Source organism: Pseudopodoces humilis, chromosome 18, assembly GCF_049639895.1.
Source record: "Pseudopodoces humilis isolate 2021_Gansu_Grassland_sample_001 chromosome 18, ASM4963989v1, whole genome shotgun sequence".
Classification (NCBI taxonomy): domain Eukaryota; kingdom Metazoa; phylum Chordata; class Aves; order Passeriformes; family Paridae; genus Pseudopodoces; species Pseudopodoces humilis.
The window spans coordinates 1,593,006-1,613,931 of NC_142217.1; the positions used below are offsets into that span (position 1 = coordinate 1,593,006).

The following is a 20,926-nucleotide window of genomic DNA, read 5'->3' on the forward strand; positions in this document are numbered from 1 at the left end:
TGGGAGCCTTCCCTGGGGAGCCTGTTCAGTGCCCCAGCAGCCTCGGGGGAAAAACCTTTTCCTCACATCCAGCCTAAACCTGCCCGCCTCAGCTCCAGCCGCTCCCTCCACTCCTGTCCCTGGGCACCTGAGGGAAGAGGTTCCCACAGCCCCCAGCCAGGGACCCGCTGCCAAGGCTGCTGCCATGGCAACCAGGCCTGGCACCAGCTGGGATGCTCAGTTTCCACAGGCTGGGCTTCAGGAATGGCATTCCCCAATTTCCTGCTCCTGCGAAAACTGCACTGCTGCTCTCCTCCCTCCCACTTCCCATGGAAAGCACAAAAGGCAAAGATCCCAGGCTGGGATAAGAACAATTTATTGAGAACAGCAACGGGATAAGGAACAACCAGACACAGAAATAATTTTAGTAACAGAATAGATAAGAAAAACTATTACAGGCAAAACTAAACCACCACAGACTGGCTCTTCCTGGCCATGTATTTCCTCCTGCCAGGAAAGGACACCCTTCTCCTCTGGTGAGAGAGAGGGAGTCCTTTTCCTGCCCCTGGCAATGACCTGAGATGGGATTGAATATAATGACAGGGCCATGGCCAGACCCTCATGTTGTTTGATCCCACATGAATATCATAGCCATTGCCATGGGCAGGAAAAGGTACAGGTGTCTTCCCAGCATGGATCCCAGGAAACATGGATCACCAGGTCTCTTCCCAATGTGGATTCGCCAAGGGGGGATGAAGCTGGAGCTGTGGAGAAAGCTCTTCCTACACTTGGGGCACTCGCAGGGCTTCCCTTACCAGTGGCTCCGTTGGTGTCTGGTCAAGTTAGAGCTGACTGAGAAGCTCTTCCCACACTGGGGACACTCGTAGGGCCTCTCCCCAGTGTGGATACGTTTGTGGGTATTGAGGCTGGAGCTGCGGTTGAAGCTCTTCCCACATTCCCCACACTCGTAGGGCCTCTCCCCAGTGTGGATGCGCCGGTGGGTGACGAGGGTGGAGTTGTGCTTGAAGCCCTCCCCACAGCCGGGGCAGCGGAAGGGCCTCTCATCTGTGTGAATCCGCTGGTGCAGGAGGAGATTGGAGCTGCTGTGAAACCTCTTCCCACACTCACCACACTCGTAGGGCCTCTCCCCAGTGTGGATGCGCTGGTGGATGATGAGTTCAGAGCTGCAGCTGAAGCCCTTCCCACATTGCCCACACTTATAGGGCCATTCCCCAGTGTGGATCATCTGGTGGCGGATCAGGCTGTTGCTCCACCTGAAGCTCTTCCCACACTCCAAGCACTTGTAGGGCTTCTCCCCATCCTGAAGCTGCTCATGGACCACCAGCTCAGAGCCCTGGCTGGATCTCCGGCCGCCTTCCTGGCACAGGGTGGGTCTTTCCTCCTCAGAGCACCCTGGGATGGGTTTGGAGCCCCTCCTTCTGCAGGATCTCTGGGGCTTTTCCTCCCTGCTGGATTCCTGCACTGTGGAGCTGCTCAAAACGTCCTCTTCCACAAGGTTCTGCTGTGGGGATTTGTCCTCCCTGGTCTCCATCCTCAGCTCCTTGTCTGGGGGAGGAAGGACAAGGAGAGGATGGGATTTGCCTCCGTGCCAGAGGGAAGGGGAAGGAGATCCCCCCCAGTGCGTCCCCGGCAGGACGGCGTCAGCAGCGGGGTTGTCCTGCAGCCGGGAGCCATGCTGGGCTGGGAGATGGAGCAGGAGAGAGGGGGAAAGGGGCACTGACTTCCTCCTCACCTGCCTGGGTGTCCTGGGACATCTTCCTCTTCCTCACAGCCTCCTTCTCCATCCAGCCAAGATGTGGGATTAGGAAATCCTGGTTTGGGAGAAAACAAAGGATGAGCATATTCAGTTTGATGGTCCCTCTGTCCATGACCCTCTCTAGTAGTGGCTGGGTATCTGGAGGGTCTTGGTTTGTAAGGAAAGGTGTTTGCTAAGGAAGGCAGAAACCTACACTCAAATATATAAAAATGTAAGTAACAACCCCCTCCTAATTATTATAATCTTGATATCAAAGTGCTCTCAGATAAAGATACAGGAATAGAAATAATAATTCCTTACTAAAGAAATTAAAATGAAAATGCAGCAGTACAAAAACAAAAAACCAACAAAAAACCAGCTCTCTGAGAGAGTCAGAATGCAACCTGACACCTCATTGGTTAGGGTCCTGGCAGCGGTTCAATTAATTGGCGGCTGTAGTCCTCCTGGAGTGACAGATGTGGTTCTGTTGAAGCAATGATTCTGTAGAACATTGTAGCTTACCTCTGAAGTTCTGGTGCTGTAGATGGGTCTGGTCTCTCCTCTGGGAATCCAGTGGAGAAAGACTGCCTGTGGTGTTCTGATTCCTTGATTATATCCATGCAGGAATGCTTGGCTCCGCCCCCTGGGTGGAGCATCTCACAATGGGATGATGTCATTTTATCAGTCGTGCAGTGAGACTCAATGGCCCATTAACAGAAGATATCCCCCTGGAGGAAGGATGGGTGGTGGAAGAGATAAAGAACACTGCCCCACCTGGTTTTAACAGCTGGCCCATTAACAGAAGACATCCCCCAGTTATGAGGGATGGGTCAAGGAGGAGGTAAAGAAAACTGCCTCTACCAGGTTTTAACAGATGTTGATAGAATACATACTTTTGGTTACATCTTGCATTGCAACCTAAGCCATGGGGTTCATAAAAATTTTACACCACCAAAATTCGGCCCTGAAAATGCCTCCCAGGAGTTCCCCATTTCTGTTCTCTCCCTTTTGGTGTTCAGGTTTTCCCCTGTGTCCCAGCTCCTGGGGGTTATGCTTGTACTGGCGGTCCCCTGTCTACTCGGTCCCTGCCCTGCCCAGGCTGCTGGGAGTGCCAGTAATATAAAAAGTTTTCAACGTTTCCATCTCCTCGCTTAGGGATTCTGGGACCCCCCAATGTCCCCCCAAGGGGCATTTTCCACTTATCTTTGGAGTTCTTCATTCTCCAAACATCCTCCCCAAAAAACCCAACCCCTCAGGATGTGTGGGCTGAGCTCCCCCTCCCTGGTCACCTGTGGGATGGGGGTGATGATCCCACAGGTGGGGGGGCTGTGAATTCAGGGAGTGCTTGACCTCGTGCTTCCTTCTCCTTTCTCTGATCCTCCTTTGTCCCTCCTTCAGGCTGAAGAAGCTACTCAAGGAGCCAGAAGCAAAACTCCAAGTCCCTTGGAGCTTCAATCAGCCCCACTGAGGGCAGGGACTGCCAAAGGCTCCCCAGGGACTGGTGAGAGCAGATCATGGAGACCAGAATTGCTGAGAGCCAAAGGTTCTGAGCAGGGAACTGCAATGCTGAGCCAGCCCTGGCTGGGTTGGAGGAAGCAGAAAGGCCAAGCCCTGAGCCCAGGCCTGGCACAGCAGGGCCTGTCCCTCACGGGTGGCTCGGGGCTCTTTGTGGGGCAGTGGGATGTGAGGGGCAGCAAGGACAAATGCCATAAACCTGTGTGACACTCCAGATCCTTAAGGAACCAAGGAGCCAGTGTGACACCATGGGAAGTTGTGAAAGCAAGAGGATAATTTTGGCACTCTTGGGCCCATGGAACCAAGGGACCAGTGGGACACTCTGGGGTCTCATGGAAACAAGAGGTCACTGTGAGCCTGCAGGGCTGTAACACCCCAGAACACTTCAATGCTGGTGGTAACCAAAGGTTCCTGTGCTTGAGTTTCGTGCACAGGAGAAACACCAACCAGATCTTCTCAACACGGACAGATGTAAAGAATATTCTAGGTAGGAAGGGACCCACAAGGACCAACAAGTCCAGCTCTTAAGTGAATGGCCCACACAAGGATTGAACCCTCGGTGATACTGGCACCATGCTCTGACCAACTGAGCTAAGAGGTCAAAATGACACAAAATTTAACTGGAAAAATAGAGACACTCAAGGAATTTTGGCAAAGGGTTTAATACAACATCCAACTGAACATAAAACTCTTACCATAGCATTAACTTTGCAAACTTAGCTCATTTAACCTAAAAAGTGTTAACCCTTAAGATTTTGGGTTACATTAAGATATCCAAAAATGTTCCAGGTACGTAGGATAGGAAGGAGAAGAAAAGGAGACCAGAAGGACAGAAGATCTACAGAAAAACACTTCCAGGATGATCCCAGTCACTCCCACTACAATCGCAGTCACTCCCAATATGAGCTGTTGCACCCAGTCACCCCCAGTATGGTTCCAGTAATTCCCAGATACTCCCAGTATGATTCCAGTCATGGCCAGAGTGACTCCCTGGCACTCCCAGGATGGGCTCAGTTGCTCCCAGTCACCTCCAGCATGGTTCCAGTCACAGTTGGCCCCTTTCCAATCACTCCCAGTATGATACCAGCTAGTTCCAGTAGGATCCCAGTATGATCCCAGCATGGGCACAGCTGCTCCCAGGATTATCCAGTGTGGTTCCAGTTGTTCCCATTTACCTGCACTGTGGTTTCAGTCTACCCCAGTCTATCCCAGTTGCTCCTAGTCACTCCTCAGGTGCTTCCAGCCTGATCCCAGTTGCTCCCAGCCACTCCCAGTCACCCTGAGTGCAGTCCCAGTTGCTGCCAGTGTGGTCCCAGTCTTGCCCAGCATGGCCCAACTGCTCCCACTGTGATCCCAGTAGGATGCCAGGTGCCCTCAGCATTGTTCCAGTTGTTCCCTGTTCCTCTCGGTGTGATCACAGTTGCACCCAGTTGCCCCCAGTATAGTCCCAATCCCTCTCCAGATGATCCCAGCTGCTCCCAGCATGGTCCCAGTCATGCCCAATTGCCCCCCGTGCAGACCCAGTCACTCCCAGTTGTTCCCAGTTATCCCCAGCGTGGGGTCCCAGTTGTCCCCAGCACAGTTCCCATTGTTCCCAGTGTGTTCCCAGTCATCGCCAGTATGGTCACAGACACCCCCAGTATATCCCAGTTGCCCTCAGCATGTCCATAGCCATTCCCAGACAGTCCTAGTAATCCCAGTCAAGTGCTTCTTATCCCAGTATGATCTCAGGCCCAGTATATCCCAGCTGAGCATTCCCTGAATTCACAGCCCCCCCATCTGTGGGATCATCACCCCCCATCCCACAGGTGACCAAGGCGGGGGAGCTTGGCCCAGATATCCTGGGGGGGTTCTGGGTTGGGTTTTTGGGGGTGATGATTAGAGAATGAAGAATTCCAAAGCTAAGTGGAAAATGCCCCTTGGAGGGACATTGGGGGTTCCCAGTGGCAGCTGCTGGCAGAGGCAGCCTGGAGGAACAGAGCCCTGTGTCCGCCAGGATCCCAAAGTGGGGAGCCCAGAGAGGGGGAGCGCCACAATTTGCGGGACCCTCAACAGCCTGGAGAGGGGCAGGGGGGTCTCCATGGACTCCCTGCACCCCCAGGAAGCGAATAAGGGGAGCAGGGATCCTGGGACCCCAAAAACTTTCAGTATCCCTAAGTGGGGAGATGGAAACAGAGGAAAATTTCAGATTCCTGGCACTCCCAGCAGCCTGGGTAGGGCATGGATTGAGTAGATGGGGGACCCCCAGTACAAGCGGCACCCCCAGCAACTGGGACAGGGGGTAAACCCTGAACACCAAAAGGGAGAGAACATAGATGGGACTAGAACTCCTGGGTGGCCTTCTTAGGGCTGAATTTTTGTGGTGTAAAATTTTTATGAACCCCATGGCTTAGTTTGCAATGCAAGATGTAACCAAAAGTATGTATTCTATCACCATCTGTTAAAAACTAGTGGAGCAGTTTTCATTATCTCCTTCATGATCCATCCCTCATAACTGGGGGATATCCTCTGTTAATGGGCCAGCTGTTAAAACCAGGTGGGGCAGTGCTCTTTATCTCTTCCACCACCCATCCTTCCTCCAGGGGGATATCTTCTGTTAATGGGCCATTGAGTCTCACTGCAGGACTGATAAAATGACATCATCCCATTGTGAGATGCTCCACCCAGGGGGAGGAGCCAAGCATTCCTGCATGGATATAATCAAGGAATCAGAACACCACAGGCAGTCTTTCTCCACTGGATTCCCAGAGGAGAGACCAGACCCATCTACAGCACCAGAACTTCAGAGGTAAGCTACAATGTTCTACAGAATCATTGCTTCAACAGAAGCACATCTGTCACTCCAGGAGGACTGCAGCCACCATTTAATCAGACTGCTACCAACACCCTGACCAACGGGGTGTAAGGTTGTATACTGACTCTCTCAGAGTGTTGTTTTTTTGTTGTTTTTTTTCTTTTGTACTGCTGAATTTTCATTTTTCTTCCTTTAGAAAAGAACTATTATTCATATTCCTATATCTTTATCTGAGATCACTTTGATATCAAGATTATAATAATTAGGATGGGGTTGTTGATTACGTTTATATCAATTTCAATGGGGGTTTCTGCCTTCCTTAGCAAACACCTTTCCTTTCAAACCAAGACCCCCCAGATACCCAGCGACTTCTAGAGAGGGACTTGGACAGAGGGACCTTCAAACTCAACGTGCTCATTCCTTGTTTTCTGCCAAACCAGGATTTCCCCATCCCAAACTTTGGCTGGATGGATGAGAAGACTGCAAGGAAGAGGAAGATGCCACAGAACACCCAGGCAGGTGAGGAAGAAGTCAGTGCCCCTTTCCCCCTCTCTCCTGCGTCCTGCCAGGGACGCACGGGGGGATCTCCTTCCCCTTCCCTCTGGCATGGAGGCAAATCCCATCCTCTCCTTGTCCTTCCTCCCCCAGACAAGAAGCTGAGGATGGAGACCAGGGAGGACAAATCCCCACGGCAGAACCCCATGGAAGAGGCCATTCTGAGCAGCACCATGGTGCAGGAATCCAACAGGGAGGAAAATCCCCAGAGATCCCGCAGCAGGAGGGGCTCCTCACCCATCCCAGGGTGCTCTGAGGAGGAAAGACCCACCCTGTGCTGGGAAGGCGGCCGGAGATCCAGCCGGGGCTCTGAGCTGGTGGTCCATGAGCAGCTTCAGGATGGGGAGAAGCCCTACAAGTGCTTGGAGTGTGGGAAGAGCTTCAGGTGGAGCAACAGCCTGATCTGCCACCAGATGATCCACACTGGGGAATGGGCCTACGAGTGTGGGGAATGTGGGAAGGGCTTCAGCTTCAGCTCCCACCTCATCACCCACCAGCGCATCCACACTGGGGAGAGGCCCTATGAGTGTGGTGAGTGTGGGAAGAGGTTTCAGAGCAGCTCCAACCTCCTCCTGCACCAGCGGATTCACACGGATGAGAGGCCCTTCCGCTGCCCCGACTGTGGGGAGGGCTTCAAGCACAACTCCCACCTCATCAGGCACCAGCGCATCCACACTGGGGAGAGGCCCTATGAGTGTGGGGAATGTGGGAAGAGCTTCTCAGACAGGTCCAACTTAAATTCCCACAAACGTATCCACACTGGGGAGAGGCCATACGAGTGTCCCCAGTGTGGGAAGAGCTTCTCACACAGGTCTAACTTGACCAGACACCAACGGAGCCACTGGTAAGGGAAGCCCTGCGAGTGCTCCAAGTGCAGGAAGAGCATTGTGCACTGCTCCAGCTTCATACACCCTTGGAGAATCCACATTGGGCAGAGACCTGGTGATCCATGTTCCCTGGGATCCATGCTGGGAAGACATCTGTACCTTTTCCTGCCCATGGCAATAACATGATATGAGATCAAAGAACATGAGAATATGACCATGTCCCTGCCATTACATTCAATCCCATCTCAGGTCTTTGCCAGGGGCATAAAAAGGACTCCCCCCCTCTCACTATAGGAGAAGGGTGTCCTTTCCTGGCAGGAGGAAATATGTGGCCAGGAAGAGCCAGTCTGTGGTGGCATTTTAGTTTTCCCCATGAGTAGTTTGTCTTATCCCTTCTGTTATCCAAATTGTTTCTATTCCAGTTTGCTCCTTATCCCGTTGAGGTTCTCAATAAATTGTTCTTATCCCAGCCTGGGATCTTTGCCTTTTGTACTTTCCATGGCAGATGGGAGGGAAGCGAGCGGCAGCGCAGTTTCAGCAGGAGCAGGAAATTGGGGAATCCCATTCCTGAAGCCCAGCCTGTGGAAACCGAGCATCCCAGCTGGTGCCAGGCCTGGTTGCCATGGCAGCAGCCTTGGGAGCGGGTCCCTGGCTGGGGGCTGCGGGAACCTCTTCCCTCTGGTGCCCAGGGACAGGAGTGGAGGGAGCGGCTGGAGCTGAGGCGGGCAGGTTTAGGCTGGATGTGAGGAAAAGGTTTTTCCCCCGAGGCTGCTGGGGCACTGAACAGGCTCCCCAGGGAAGGCTCCCAGCTCCAGGGCTGTCTGAGCTCCAGCAGCGTTTGGCCAGCGCTGCCAGGCCCAGGCTGGGATTGTTGGGGTGTCCTGTGCAGGGCCAGCAGTTGGACTGGAGGATCCCCATGGGTCCCTCCCAACTCAGCCAATTCTGTGGCTCTGGGATTCCAGGAGCCTGGGGATAGGACTGCAAATGGTTGCCATGGCAACGGACTCGGGCTCCAGGCCTGAGCTGGTGTCCATGGCAACCACCCCTGGCATGGGGTCTCCATGGAGCTGCCAAGGGACTGACCATAGCAACAGGGGCTGTGATGGTTGCCATGGAAACAGACCATAGCAACAGGGGCTGGTGATGGTTGCCTACAAAGGATCAGATTTGTTACAGGCCCTCCGAGGGGTTCCATGGGGACATTCCAAGAGTCTCTAGGCTCTTCAGAAGCCGGAATGTCACAGGCACAGACAGGGGCTCCACAGAGACCTCCCAGGGGTTTCTGGGGATGCTGAAGAGCCGTGTACTCAGACGCAGTCACAGCAATTCCATGGTGACATCCCAGGGGACCTTGGGCTGCAAAGGCACCGCTCTGTCACAGACACTGACGGGGGCTCCATGGTGACATCCCAGGAGTCCCTAGGGTGCCAAAGAGCCGGGATGTCACAGACACTCCCAAGGCTTCCTGTCATGGGCAGAGTGGGAGCTTCAGGCTAAAGCTTTATTTCTTAATTGGAGAAAATCCTGCTGAGTCATGAGGTGGAGAAATGACACCCAACAGCCGCCAGCAATCCTCAAACCCCTCTAGGATGCCTCGACTTTTAAATTCCTTCTAAGAGAGGAGACTGGTGGTGGCTGTCCACTCCAATCCCGGTCCCAGACTCTGTTTATGTGTAAAAGACTTGACAGGTGGAATTGAACCATAATGCAATTTGTCCCACAGGATTAATAACGGAATACCATCCATCTTTTCTGATGCCCATTGCCAAAATTGGTACTCTCCCTTAAACATTTCCTGTATCCAAGGGTATCTTCCAGAAAAAAACTGGGACCCAGAAAAAAACAGCTAGCTCTGGCTGGCCTTGGCCTCTGGTGCTCACCTCACATCAGTCCCTGAAACAGTGCGGCTCTGTTCCTTCATATGGAAAAGCACCAGCCTTCTTGTCCAGGGACCATTTAGAATTTGGCATCCCGAATTCCATAGATCTAAGAATTGCTCCAAGACAAAAGCAGCCAGGACAGAGGGGTTAGGTTGGACTCGTCCTCTTGTGATTTTCTTAGATTATAAGCAGTCTGTTTTCATTTGAAAACCCCTTGGAGAATGCCCAGAGATCTCCCAAGGTGGGGTTTTGAGGCCGCAGGCACATGACCACTCTATAGGGAAAAAGGAGCTCTGTGCTCTGTGGGGTGGAGACTGAGGACAGTGGAGGAGAGCCATGAGAGTGTTCAAAGAGTGGTTTCAGAGATGGTGGATCCTTTTGACATGGTGGAAAAGAGCCAGAGAAAGAAAAATGGATGGCAAGTGCAGCTGGGGAGGCCCAGTATGAACACCAGGTGAAAGGAATTTGTCCCAGGACAGGGCTGTGGTGCAACACATCCCCCAGAAGGAGTCTGGAGCAGCCCAAGGCTTTGTGTGGTCAGGCAGAGGCAGGCAGGACGCAGAGCTATCAGCAAAGGAAGGGGCCAGCAAGGTGGGGCAGCCGGGGGATGACGACAGCCTGCAGGGACAGAGGCGCAGGGCATGGACAGCACAGGGCAGCCAGGGCTGGAGAGGGCACAGGGATGGGCAGCAGCTGCAAGGCCCTGCCAGAGGCAACTTGTGCAGCCCTTTGGCCATGGCTGCTGGCCCTGGGCCTGAGGCCAGCAGGGGACAAGTGACCCTGGCAGCCCTGGGGCCTCATTGCCTCCTTGTCCCTGCTCAGCAGCCTGGCAGGGGCCGCCCCATGGTGCTGCCCTTGGCATTGCACATCCCCACATGCCAGTGCCCCGGGAAGAGCCCTGAGCAATGAGGGAGGGACAGCATCTGCCTTGCCAGGGGCTGGGGCTCAGCCCTTGGCCCTTGGCATTCCTGAAACACATCCAGCTTTGCTCAGCACCACAGACACCTTTCCCTTGCTTGTCCCCAGCTGCCATCAGGGCCTCCAGTCTTCTGCTCTACCTGGAACCTGGGGACGCTTTCTCACTCGTGTCTCTCATTTCAACTCCAAGAAACTTCAGTGTTTCCATCTGACTTGGAGTTCTTGAGAAGTTTTTTGGAGCACACTCTGAGGGACTGAGTGTGATGCAAAGAGCCCCAAAGGCCCGAGAGGGTGATGAAAGTGCTGGTGCTGTGTCTGTGCTGCTGAGCTGGGCCGGGCTCCTGGCCCAGAGGCAGCTCCTGGCAAGGGCAGCACTGCAGAGAGACAGCTCTGGCCAGGAGCAGCTCCTGAGCACAGCCCAGCAGGGCTGGGGCCCTGCCAGGGCAGCTCAGGGACACGAGCAGGCCCAGACAGAGCTGCCAGGGGCTCAGCACTGGCAGGGGCTGTGGGATGTGCCAGAGGGGACTGTGTCACAGCGGCACCTCTGTGGCTGTGTCCTGGAGCCCCAGAGCAGCTGGGATGTCAGAAAGGGGCTGTGTGACAGCTCCAAGTGGGTTGTGTGAGGTCACAGATGGGGCTGTGACATGACAGAGTTTGTTGTGTGAGGTCACTGAGCAGCTAAGGCATCATAGAGGGGACCGTGTGACATCATAGAGAAGGCTGTGACATCATGGCATGGCTGTATGACATCATAGCGCCATGTATGTCATTGGCGGGCAGCAAAGAGCGGCGCCAATGGCGGGGCCGGAGGCGGCTCTGGGGGCGGGGCCGGGGCTGTGGGCGGGGCCGCAGCGGAGCAGCGCGATGGCTCCAGCGCTGGGGCCGGGGGCGCTCCCGGGGGGCGGCGAGAGGTGAGGGGGACCCCCGGCACCGGGACTCTTTGATCGCCCATTCCGGAGCGTCGAGGGGCCCCTAAACCCCCATTCCTGGGCGCCGCCATCCCACTGAACCCCCATTCCCGGTCGTGCGTCCCACCCTGCACCCCCTTATCCGGCACCAGGAACGCCTGCACCCCTTTCCCAGCCATCCCGCCTCTCGCAGCCCCCAGAGCCCCCTTCTCCTTGACCCATTTACCCCCCGGACCCCTATTCCTGCCTCTCCCAGCAGCCAGCCCCTCCTTTCCTCAGCACTCAGGACACCCGGGACCCCTATTCCCAGGCATCCCGGCTTTCCCTGCCCTGTCCTGGCAATGGGGACCCCGGGGACCCTTGGAGCTCCCTTTCCTGGATACAGGAACGCCCTGAACTCCAGCCATGCCACATCTAGCCAGCCCTAGCCTCCCCTCTTGTCAGTCCTGGCATCCCCAAATGGCCTTCCTGGCTCTCCCCATTCCCCCTTTCCTTCAGCCGTGACCCCCCCGATCCCAAATCTCCAAATGTCCCCCCAGTTCTCCTCTCCCTGCGTTCCCTGCACGCGGCGCTGTCGGAGCCCGGCCCGGGCTTCCCGCAGTCCATGTCCATGGGGTCCCTGGCTGGGATCCCCTTCCAGCGCCGCCGCAGCGAGCGGGGCCGGGCGGAGCCGAGCCGGGATCTTGGGATAGCCAGGGCTGGGATATTGGGATAGCCAGAGCTGGGATATTGGGATAGCCAGGGCTGGGATATTGGGATAGCCAGGGCTGGGATATTGGGATAGCCAGGGCTGGGATATTGGGATAGCCAGGGCTGGGATATTGGGATAGCCAGGGCTGGGATATTGGGATAGCCAGGGCTGGGATATTGGGATAGCCAGGGCTGGGATATTGGGATAGCCAGAGCTGGGATACTGGGATAGCCAGGGCTGGGATATTGGGATAGCCAGAGCTGGGATACTGGGATAGCCAGAGCTGGGATATTGGGATAGCCAGGGCTGGGATATTGGGATAGCCAGAGCTGGGATATTGGGATAGCCAGAGCCGGCACAAGGAGCGGCACCGGCACGGGGCCAGCGGGGAGCTGCAGATGCTGCAGCAGCGGCACAGCCAGAGCGGGGCTGAGTGGGGGGAGCCATGGCTGGGGGATCTGTGGGGCTGCGATGGCAACTGTGGCACCGCCATGGGGATCCCTGAGATCCAGGCTGAGGGATTAACAAATTCCCTGGCTCACAACTGCAGGGAATGTCTCCGGAAATATGTCAGATATGGGCGGGAGGCGCTGGAGTGTAAAGGTGGGGAGGGCAGAATTCCCAGGAAATATGGGAATGGGAATGTGGGATTTGGGAGGGCAAAATTTGGGAACGTGGGAATTCCCATGGAAATTCCATGGATGGATCTCAGACATCCCATTCCCACGGGACGTCCAAGGATGGATTCCACTGCTGTCCCATTCCCATGGGAATTCTGTAGATGGATCTCACTGCCATGCCATTCCCATGGAATTCCATGGGCAGATCTCCCCATCCCACTGCCATGGAAGCTCCAATCCAGTTCCCCTCCAAACCCATCCTGCGGGTCACCCTGTTTTTTGCCATCCCCAGCCCTCACAAGACTCCTGGGGGTCCCCGATGACCCACCCAGCCCCCCCAAACTCTTCCTGTTTTCCCCCTCATCCCCTCATAATGGGAATCCAAGGGAATCCCCCTGTGTCCCCTCCCCCAGGACTTTGGGGGTCCCACCCGACCTGTCCGTGCACCCCCAGATTTCTTCCACAGCCCCCCTGTGATGGTGGAGGGTGGGGGCCGAGTGCTGGTGCCCCCCTGCCTGCAGCAGATCCAGCGGTGAGGGCAGTTCGGGGGTCCCTCAGCATTTGGGGTCCCTGGGATTTGGGGTGACCCCCTGGGCCCCCCAGGATCTCCCTGAACACGCTGACGCTGCCCGTGCGCAGTGAGAAGGTTCAAACCCGGCACGGGGTCCCCAGCACTGCCACCCGCATTGCCCAGGTACCCCCAAACCTGCCGAGAACCCCCAAACCCCCCGGGACACCCCAACCTCCCCTGATCCCAAACACAGCCCTGGATGCTCCAAAAACTCCCCAGGACCGCAAGACTCCATACAGACCCTCCCAAACCCTTGCAGGACATCAAAATTCCCACGGGACCCCCCAACACCTCCCCAGACCCCCGCAAGAAGGTTCATACCTGGCATGGGGTCCCCATCTCCATCACCAGCAGGTTCCCCAAAACAGCCTTGGGACCCCCAATTCCACCCCTTGGATTGCCCAAATTCCCCCATCTGGACCCCTGAAAACTCCCTTGAGAACTCCCAAAAAACAAACGTGGCCCCCAAAACACCCAGAACTTCCAAAAACCCCCAGGAAACCCTCACCAAGGTTTATACCCAGCATGGGGATCCCATCACCTTCATCGGCATCACCCAGGTACCCCCAAACCCCTCCCGGGACCCCCAACCCCTCCCGGGGCTCCACTGCCGGAACCAACGGGAGTGGTGTTGCCCTTTTAAGAGGAGTTACAGTGGGACCCGACAACACCGGGGGCCCTTAAAGCGGCCATGGTAGAGAGAACCCCCAAAATCCACCCTGGGGGACAAAACATCCCCTACAGGGGCTTGGGGTGGGGGCACCCCTAAAAATGTCACTTAAAGCCGTCATGATCCCCCCCTCAAAAGGGGCTTGTGGGGCTGTGGCTGCACAAACACCTTAAAATGGGGAGGAAAAACACCCCTGTAGTGGTGGGATCCCCCCCAAAAACCTGAAAAAGAGAAAAACTCCTCTTCAGAGGGGCCTGAAGACCCTGAAAGGCCCTGGAAGAGGGACAAGATCCCCTCCTCTGCTGGGGCCTCCCCGAGCCGGGAACTCTCCCGTTCCTGCACTCGGGGGAGCCCCGAACGACGGCGGCTCCTGGGCTGAGCCCCCCTCAGCCGGGGCTGCGGGGGGAACTGGGGGGGCTGGGACAGGGCTTGGGGGTCCTGGGGTGAACTGGGGGACCCTCAGTGCTCCCACCTCCCCCTGTTCCCCTGTCCCGCCCCGTTCCCATTGTTCCCCCAAACCTCCGCTGCCCCCAGCTCGGTTTGGGGGGACCCAGCCCTTTCCCATCGTGTCCCGGCCCGGCCCCGCTCACCCGAGGGCTCCGAACCACGCACAGGGACAGAGGAGGGACAGAGGAGGAGGAAGAGGAGGGACAGAGGAGGAGGAAGAGGAGGGACAGAGCAGGAGGAAGAGGAGGAGCAGGAGGAGGAAGAGCTGGAGCAGGCAGAGGAGGCTCCACGTGCGCTCCCCGCTCTCTGGATCTGCAGCTCCTTCGGGACCATCGCCCCCCATCCCGCAGGTGCCCGGGGAGGGGGAGCTCGCCCCAAATACCCCGGGGGTCCCTGGGTTTGGGGTTTTTGGGGGGGATGTTTGGGGATGGCAGGGCTCCAGAGCCGAGCCGCAGATGCCCCTCGGGGGGACCCCGGGGGTCCCCGGGAGGTGTTTTTGGGGGGTCCCGGTGGCGGTGGCGGCAGAGCCCCGGCGGGGCCGGGGGGATGCGGGTCCGGCATGGCCGGGAAAGGGGTTCGGGGCTCCCGGTGCCGGCAGTGGCTGCTCCCAGCATTGCCCAGTTGCTCACCCCGTTTGGCTCCAGTTTCCTCCGTGCCCCACGATAAGCCAAATCACTCCCAGTCATTCTCTATTAGAGTATAATTTGTTTCCATTTTATCCCATTTTTCCCCATTTTTATCCCATATTTCTTTCCCATTTTTGCTCTATTTTTTCTAATTTTTATCCCATTTTCATACCATTTCCCCCGTTTTTATCCTATTTTTTATTTTTCCCCATTTTTTTCTTTTCCCCTCCATTTCCTCCTTTTTTATCTCATTTGTCCTCATTTTTTCCCAGTTTTTCTGTTTTTTTTATTTTTCCTCCATTTTTCCTCAAATTGTTCCCCATGTTTTCCTATTTTCCCATTTTTTTCCATTTTTAATCTATTTTTTTTCCCATTTCCCCATTTTACGCTATTTTTGCTCCATTTTCCCCCAGTTTTTTCCCCATGTTCTCTCCTGTTTTCCCCATGTTCTTCCATTTTTCTCCCATTTTTGCCTCATTTTTAACATTTTTATTCCCATTTTTACCCCAGTTTTCCCCATTATTTTCCCCATTTTTATCCTGGTTTTATCTCATTTTCCCACAATTTTATTTCAATTTTCTTCCATTTCTTTCTCCCATGTTTCCCAATTTTTCCTCCATTTCCATCCCATTTTTTCCCTATTTTTATCCCATTTTTTCCCCTAGTTTTTTCCGATTTTGGCTCCATTTCCCCCGTTTTTTTCCCCATTTTTCCTCCCATTTTTCTCTCTTTTCCCCCTTTTTTTTCTAGTTTTCCCCAACTTTTCTCCATTCTTCCTCAATTTCTATCTTATTTTTCCCCATTGCCCATTATCTTCCCCATTTAATTATCTCAAAAATTGAAATTTGGGGGAAAAATAGAAATTTTGGTGGGAAAAAAGGGTGCTTTGGGGGCAAAACTCCATGAATTTGAATCACAGCTTTCCTGTGATTTTTCCATGATTTTTCCATGATTTTCCCATGATTTCCAGCCGGAAGGAGGCCTGGGATTTATTGTAGAAGCTGGAAGAGGATCAGGCCATCAACCTTCCCAAAACTCTGGAGCAGATCATCTGCAATTCCACCTTTCTCCACTCCCCGGATTCCCAGGTCTGGAAATTCTTCTATGACCTCACAGGTAGGCAATTCCCAAAATTCCATGGAAAAATGGGATAGGGGGATTTCATCCTGTTTTTTTCCTGATTTTCCCCATTATTTTCCCCAATTTTTTTCCCTCTTTTTTTTTTTTTTTTCTTAATTTTCCTGATTTTTCGCTCCTTTTTCCCTGAATTTTTCCCAGTTTTTTCCCCATTTTTTTCCTGATTTTTTTCCCCTGATTTTTCCCTCTTCCCAAAATTTTTTGTCTTTTCCACAACTTTTTCTTGAATTTTTCCATCATTTTTCTGGCTTTTCCCATTTTTTCACTATTTTTTCCCCTGTTTTTCCCATTTCTTTTCCTGATTTCCCCCCAGTTTTTTTCATTGTTTTTTCTGATTTTTTTCCCTGATTTTTTCCAGGTTTTATTCTCTTTTTCTTATTTTTTCCTCATTTTTCACAATTTTTTTCACATATTTTTCAAATTTTTTTTCCTGATTTTTCCCTCTGATTTGTCAAAATATTTCTCCTTTTTTTCCTAATTTTTCCTGATTTTTTTCTGTTTGTTTCCTTGATATTTCCTAGTTTTTTCCCAATTTTTTTCCCATTTTTCCAGTTTTTTCCCCACTTTCTTGTCCTCAGTTTTTTTTATTTTTTTCCTTGATTTTTCCCATTCTTTTTCCCAGTCTTCTTCCTCTTTCTTTTCCTGATTTTTCCCTGTTTTTTCCCAAATTTTTTCCTAAATTTTTTTCTTGATTTTCCCCCACTTTTTCCTGATTTTTCCCTCTTCTTTTTGCAGCATCTTCCTGGTTATTCCCCATTTTTTTTTCACAATTTGTCCCTGATTTTTCACTGTATTTCTTAATTGTTTTACTGGTTTTTCCTGATTTTTTCCAGGTTTCTTCCCTCTCTTTTCTTGATTTTACCCAATATTTGCTCAATATTTTTCTGGATTTTCCCCATTATTTCCTGATTTTTCCTGATTTTTTTCATGATTTTTTTAATGATTTTTTTTCATTATTTTTTTATTTGTCTGTATTTTTTTCAATTTTTTCCCATTTTTTTTCTTAAACTTTTCCTTGATTCTTGTGCTTTTTCCTGTTTTAATCCCATTTTTTTTCCTGATTTTTCCCTTTTCCTTTCCCTAATCTTTCTGGTTTTCCCCAATTCTTTCCTCATTTTTTTCATTATTTTTTCCTGATTTTTCCTGATTTTTCCCAGGGTCTTTTCAGCTTTCTTTTCCTGATATTTTCCCTGATTTCTCACAATTTTTCACCATTTTTTTCATGTATTTCCCATTTTTCCTGATTCTTCTCTCTTTCTTTCCCAAGTTGTTTCTAGCTTTTTCCCAATTTCTTCTCAAATTTCCCTAGTTTTTGCCCTGATTTTTCCTGGGTTTTTTCCTTACTTTCCAGATTTTATTCCTCTTTCTTTTCTGGATTTTCCCCAATTTTTCCAAGTTCTTTCCCAGTTTTTTTCCTGATTTCCCCAATATTCTTTCCAATTTTCCCTGGTTTTTCATGTTGTTTCCTTCTTTTCCTATTTTTTCTGATTTTTTCCCCATTTTTTCTCATTTTTTCCTTGAGTTTTCTCTTTTTTTCCCCCAAATTTTTCCTACTTTTCCCCAATTTTTTGTCAAATTTACCCTTGTATTTCCCAAATTTTTCCCAATTTTTTCCTGATTTTTCCCTGATGTTTTTGAATTTCACCCTGATATTTTTCTGGTTTTTCCCTGAATTTTCCCTTCCATTTTCCTTGAATTTATCCTGGTTTTTTTCCCATTTTTCCCCAATTTTCCAGTTTCCTTCATACTCCCAGTCTGATCCCAGTAACTCCCAGTCTGATCCCAGTCACTTACAATCTAATCCCAGTCACTCCCAGTATGAGGCCAGTGGCCCCCAGTTCTCCCTGTCAGTGCCAGTATGACCCCAGTAGCCTCCAGTGTGATCCCTGGGACTCCCTGTCTCTCCCAGTATATCCCAGTCAGCCCCAGCACGCTCCCAGTCATTCCCACTTCTTCCCAGTTGCTCTCAGCATGATCCCAGTTGCTCCCAGCCACTCCCAGTCAATCCCAGTATGATTCCAGTCACCCGCAGTGGGATCCCAGTCTCAGCCAGCAGGGACCCAGCTGCTCCCACTGTGATCCCAGTATGATCCCAGTTGAGTATGATCCCAGAATAGTTCCAGTTGTACCCAGTTCCTACCAGTATGATCCCAGTTGTCCCTCGAATAGTCCCAGTCCATCTCAGCATGGTCCCACTCACTCCCAGGTGCCCCCAGTGTGGTTCCAGCTGTTCCCAATATGGTCACAGACACTCCCAGTATATCCCAGTTGCCCCAGTAAGGTTTTAGTTACCTCAGAATGATCCCATTCTTTCCCAGTTACTCCCAGTTGCTCCCAGTATGATCCCAACTGTGGCCTCAGTCCCCTCAGCATGGTTCCAGTACCTTCCAGTTGATCCCAGTTGCCTCCAGTGTAGTCCCAATCCCTCCCCAGATGATCCCAGCCCCTCCCAGCATGGTCTCAGTCATGCCCAGTTGCCCCCAGTGCAGACCCAGTCACTCCCATTCACTCCCAGTTGTCCCCAGCATGGTTCCCATTGTTCCCAGCGTGATTTCAATTTCCCCAGTATGGTCACAGACACTCCCAGTATATCCCAGCTGCCCTCAGCATGCTTGTGCTCATTCCCAAAGATTCCCAGTTGCCCCAGTAAGGTTCCAGTTACCCCAGTACAAACCAGTCCCTGCCAGTGCTGCCACTCCTGGGATCCCCCAGCCCTCTCTGTGTTCCCCCCTCCCACATCTCCCCAGAGGAGCCCCAAGGGCTAGCAGTCCCCAGCCAGGGTCCCCAGCCAGCCCCAGGTTGGATCTGCAGCCCCCAATTTTCCCAGTTTCCCTCTCCTTTTCCCCAGGCCGGGTTCCCCCCGTCCCCAGTGGGTGGGAGCAGCTGAGAGCCCCGCGCTGCCCATCCCGACCTGTCCCGGCTCCATCCCCGCTCCTGCTGTGGGCTGTGAGGGGTTTGGGAACGGCGCACCGAGGGTGTCACTGCTCCTGGGGGTGGAGGAGGAGGGATGGAAGAGGAGGGGTGAAGAAGGAGAGAGAGAAGGGATGGAAGTAGCAGAAGGGAGTGGTGTTAGGGAGGAGGTGGAGGAGGAACAAATGAAGATGAGGGAAAGTAGATAGAACCATGATATCAAGCACTCCCCAAATTCACAGCCCCCCCCACCTGTGGGATCATCACCCCCCATCCCACAGGTGGCCGGGGAGGGGGAGCTCGGCCCAGATATCCTGGGGGGTGCCTGGGTTGGGTTTTTTGGGGGGTATGTTTGGGGAATGAAGAACTCCAAAGCTGAGCGGAAAATGCCCCTTGGGAGCCCTGGTGGCAGCTGCTGGCAGAGGCAGCAGGGAGGAGCAGAGCCCTCTGTCCCCCCAGATCCCAATGTGGGGAGCCGAGAGAGCAGGAGTGCCGTGGTTCACGGGACCCTCAACAGCCTGGAGAGGGGAAGGGGGGACTCCTTGTACTGCCTGCACCCCGAAAGAGTGAATAAGGGGAGAAGCGACACTGGAACCCCGAAAAACCCCCACCATCTCTATGTGTTGAAGTGAAAATGGGGGGAACTTTTCAGATTCCTGAGACACCCAGCAGCCTGGGCAGGGCAGGAACTAAGTAGGTGAGGAACCCCCATTACAAGCGTGACCCCCAGCAGCTGAAACAGGGGGGTACCCCTGAACACCAAAGGGGACAGACCAGAGATGGGGAACTCCTGGGAGGCATTTTCAGGGCTGAATCTTGGTGTTTGGGAGGTTTTTATGGGCACCAGATGCCTGGTGACTTCTAAAGGTGGACTTGGAGAGAAGAAACCACTTAATCCAATGTGCTCATACATTGTATTTTTCCCCAAACCAGGATTTCTCATTCCCAAATCTTGGCCAGATGGAGAAAGAGGCTGTGAGGAAGAGGAAGATGCCCCAGGACACCCAGGCAGGTGAGGAGGAAGTCAGTGCCCCTTTCCCCCTCTCTCCTGCTCCATCTCCCAGCCCAGCATGGCCCCCGGCTGCAGGACAACCCCGCTGCCGACGCCGTCCTGCCGGGGACGCACTGGGGGGATCTCCTTCCCCTTCCCTCTGGCACGGAGGCAAATCCCATCCTCTCCTTGTCCTTCCTCCCCCAGACAAGGAGCTGAGGATGGAGACCAGGGAGGACAAATCCCCACAGCAGAACCTCATGGAAGAGGCCGTTTTGAGCGGCTCCACAGTGGAGGAATCCAACAGGGAGGAAAAACCCCAGAGATCCCGCAGGAGGAGGGGCTCCAAACGCAGCCCAGGGTGCTCTGAGGAGGAAAGACCCACCCTGTGCCGGGAAGGCGGCTGGAGATCCAGCCGGGGCTCTGAGCTGGTGGTTCATGAGCAACTTCAGGATGGGGAGAAGCGCTACAAGTGCTTGGAGTGTGGGAAGAGCTTCAGCCGGAGCTCATTTCTGATCTGCCACCAGATGATCCACACTGGGGAATGGGCCTACGAGTGTGGAGAATGTGGGAAGGGCTTCAGCTGCAGCTCCCACCTCATCACCCACCAGCGCATCCACACTGGGGAGAGGCCCTACGAGTGTCCTGAGTGTAGGAAGAGGTTTCACAGCAGCTCCAATCTCCTCCTGCACCGGCGGATTCACACGGATGAGAGGCCCTTCTGCTGCCCTGACTGTGGGGAGGGCTTCAAGTACAACTCCACCCTCGTCACCCATCAGCGCATCCACACTGGGGAGAGGCCCTACGAGTGTCGGGAATGTGGGAAGAGCTTCAGAAACAGCTCTAACTTGTCCATCCACCAGAGGACCCACACTGGGGAACGGCCCTATGAGTGTGAGGAATGTGGGAAGGGCTTCAGATGGAGGTCACAACTGATCATCCACCAGATGATCCACACTGGGGAGAGGCCTTACGAGTGTCCCGAGTGTGGGAAGAGGTTTCAGACCAGCTCCACTCTCCTCCAGCACCAGCGGATTCACACGGATGAGAGGCCCTTCCGCTGCCCCGACTGCAGGAAGGGCTTCAAGTACAACTCCACCCTTGTCAGGCACCGGCGCATCCACACTGGAG

The 20,926-nt window shown here is 53.4% G+C and overlaps 2 protein-coding genes and 1 pseudogene across 2 annotated transcripts in view; 2 read left to right on the top strand and 1 right to left on the bottom strand.

Moving 5' to 3' along the window:
- The window catches only part of LOC148182897 (uncharacterized), a 164,575-nt gene that overhangs the window by 6,724 nt on the left and 136,925 nt on the right, over positions 1-20,926 (bottom strand). The window contains exon 6 of the mRNA XM_088064260.1: positions 795-1,291. Within this exon, the coding sequence (XP_087920386.1) occupies positions 795-1,291 (497 nt within the window). The remainder of the gene's footprint in view (positions 1-794; positions 1,292-20,926) is intronic.
- Positions 6,512-7,612, top strand: LOC148182898 (uncharacterized; annotated as a pseudogene).
- The window catches only part of LOC106629043 (uncharacterized), a 32,859-nt gene continuing 31,697 nt past the window's right edge, over positions 19,765-20,926 (top strand). The window contains exons 1-2 of the mRNA XM_088063824.1: positions 19,765-19,816; positions 20,003-20,882. Coding sequence (XP_087919950.1) covers positions 19,765-19,816; positions 20,003-20,882 — 932 coding nt within the window. The remainder of the gene's footprint in view (positions 19,817-20,002; positions 20,883-20,926) is intronic.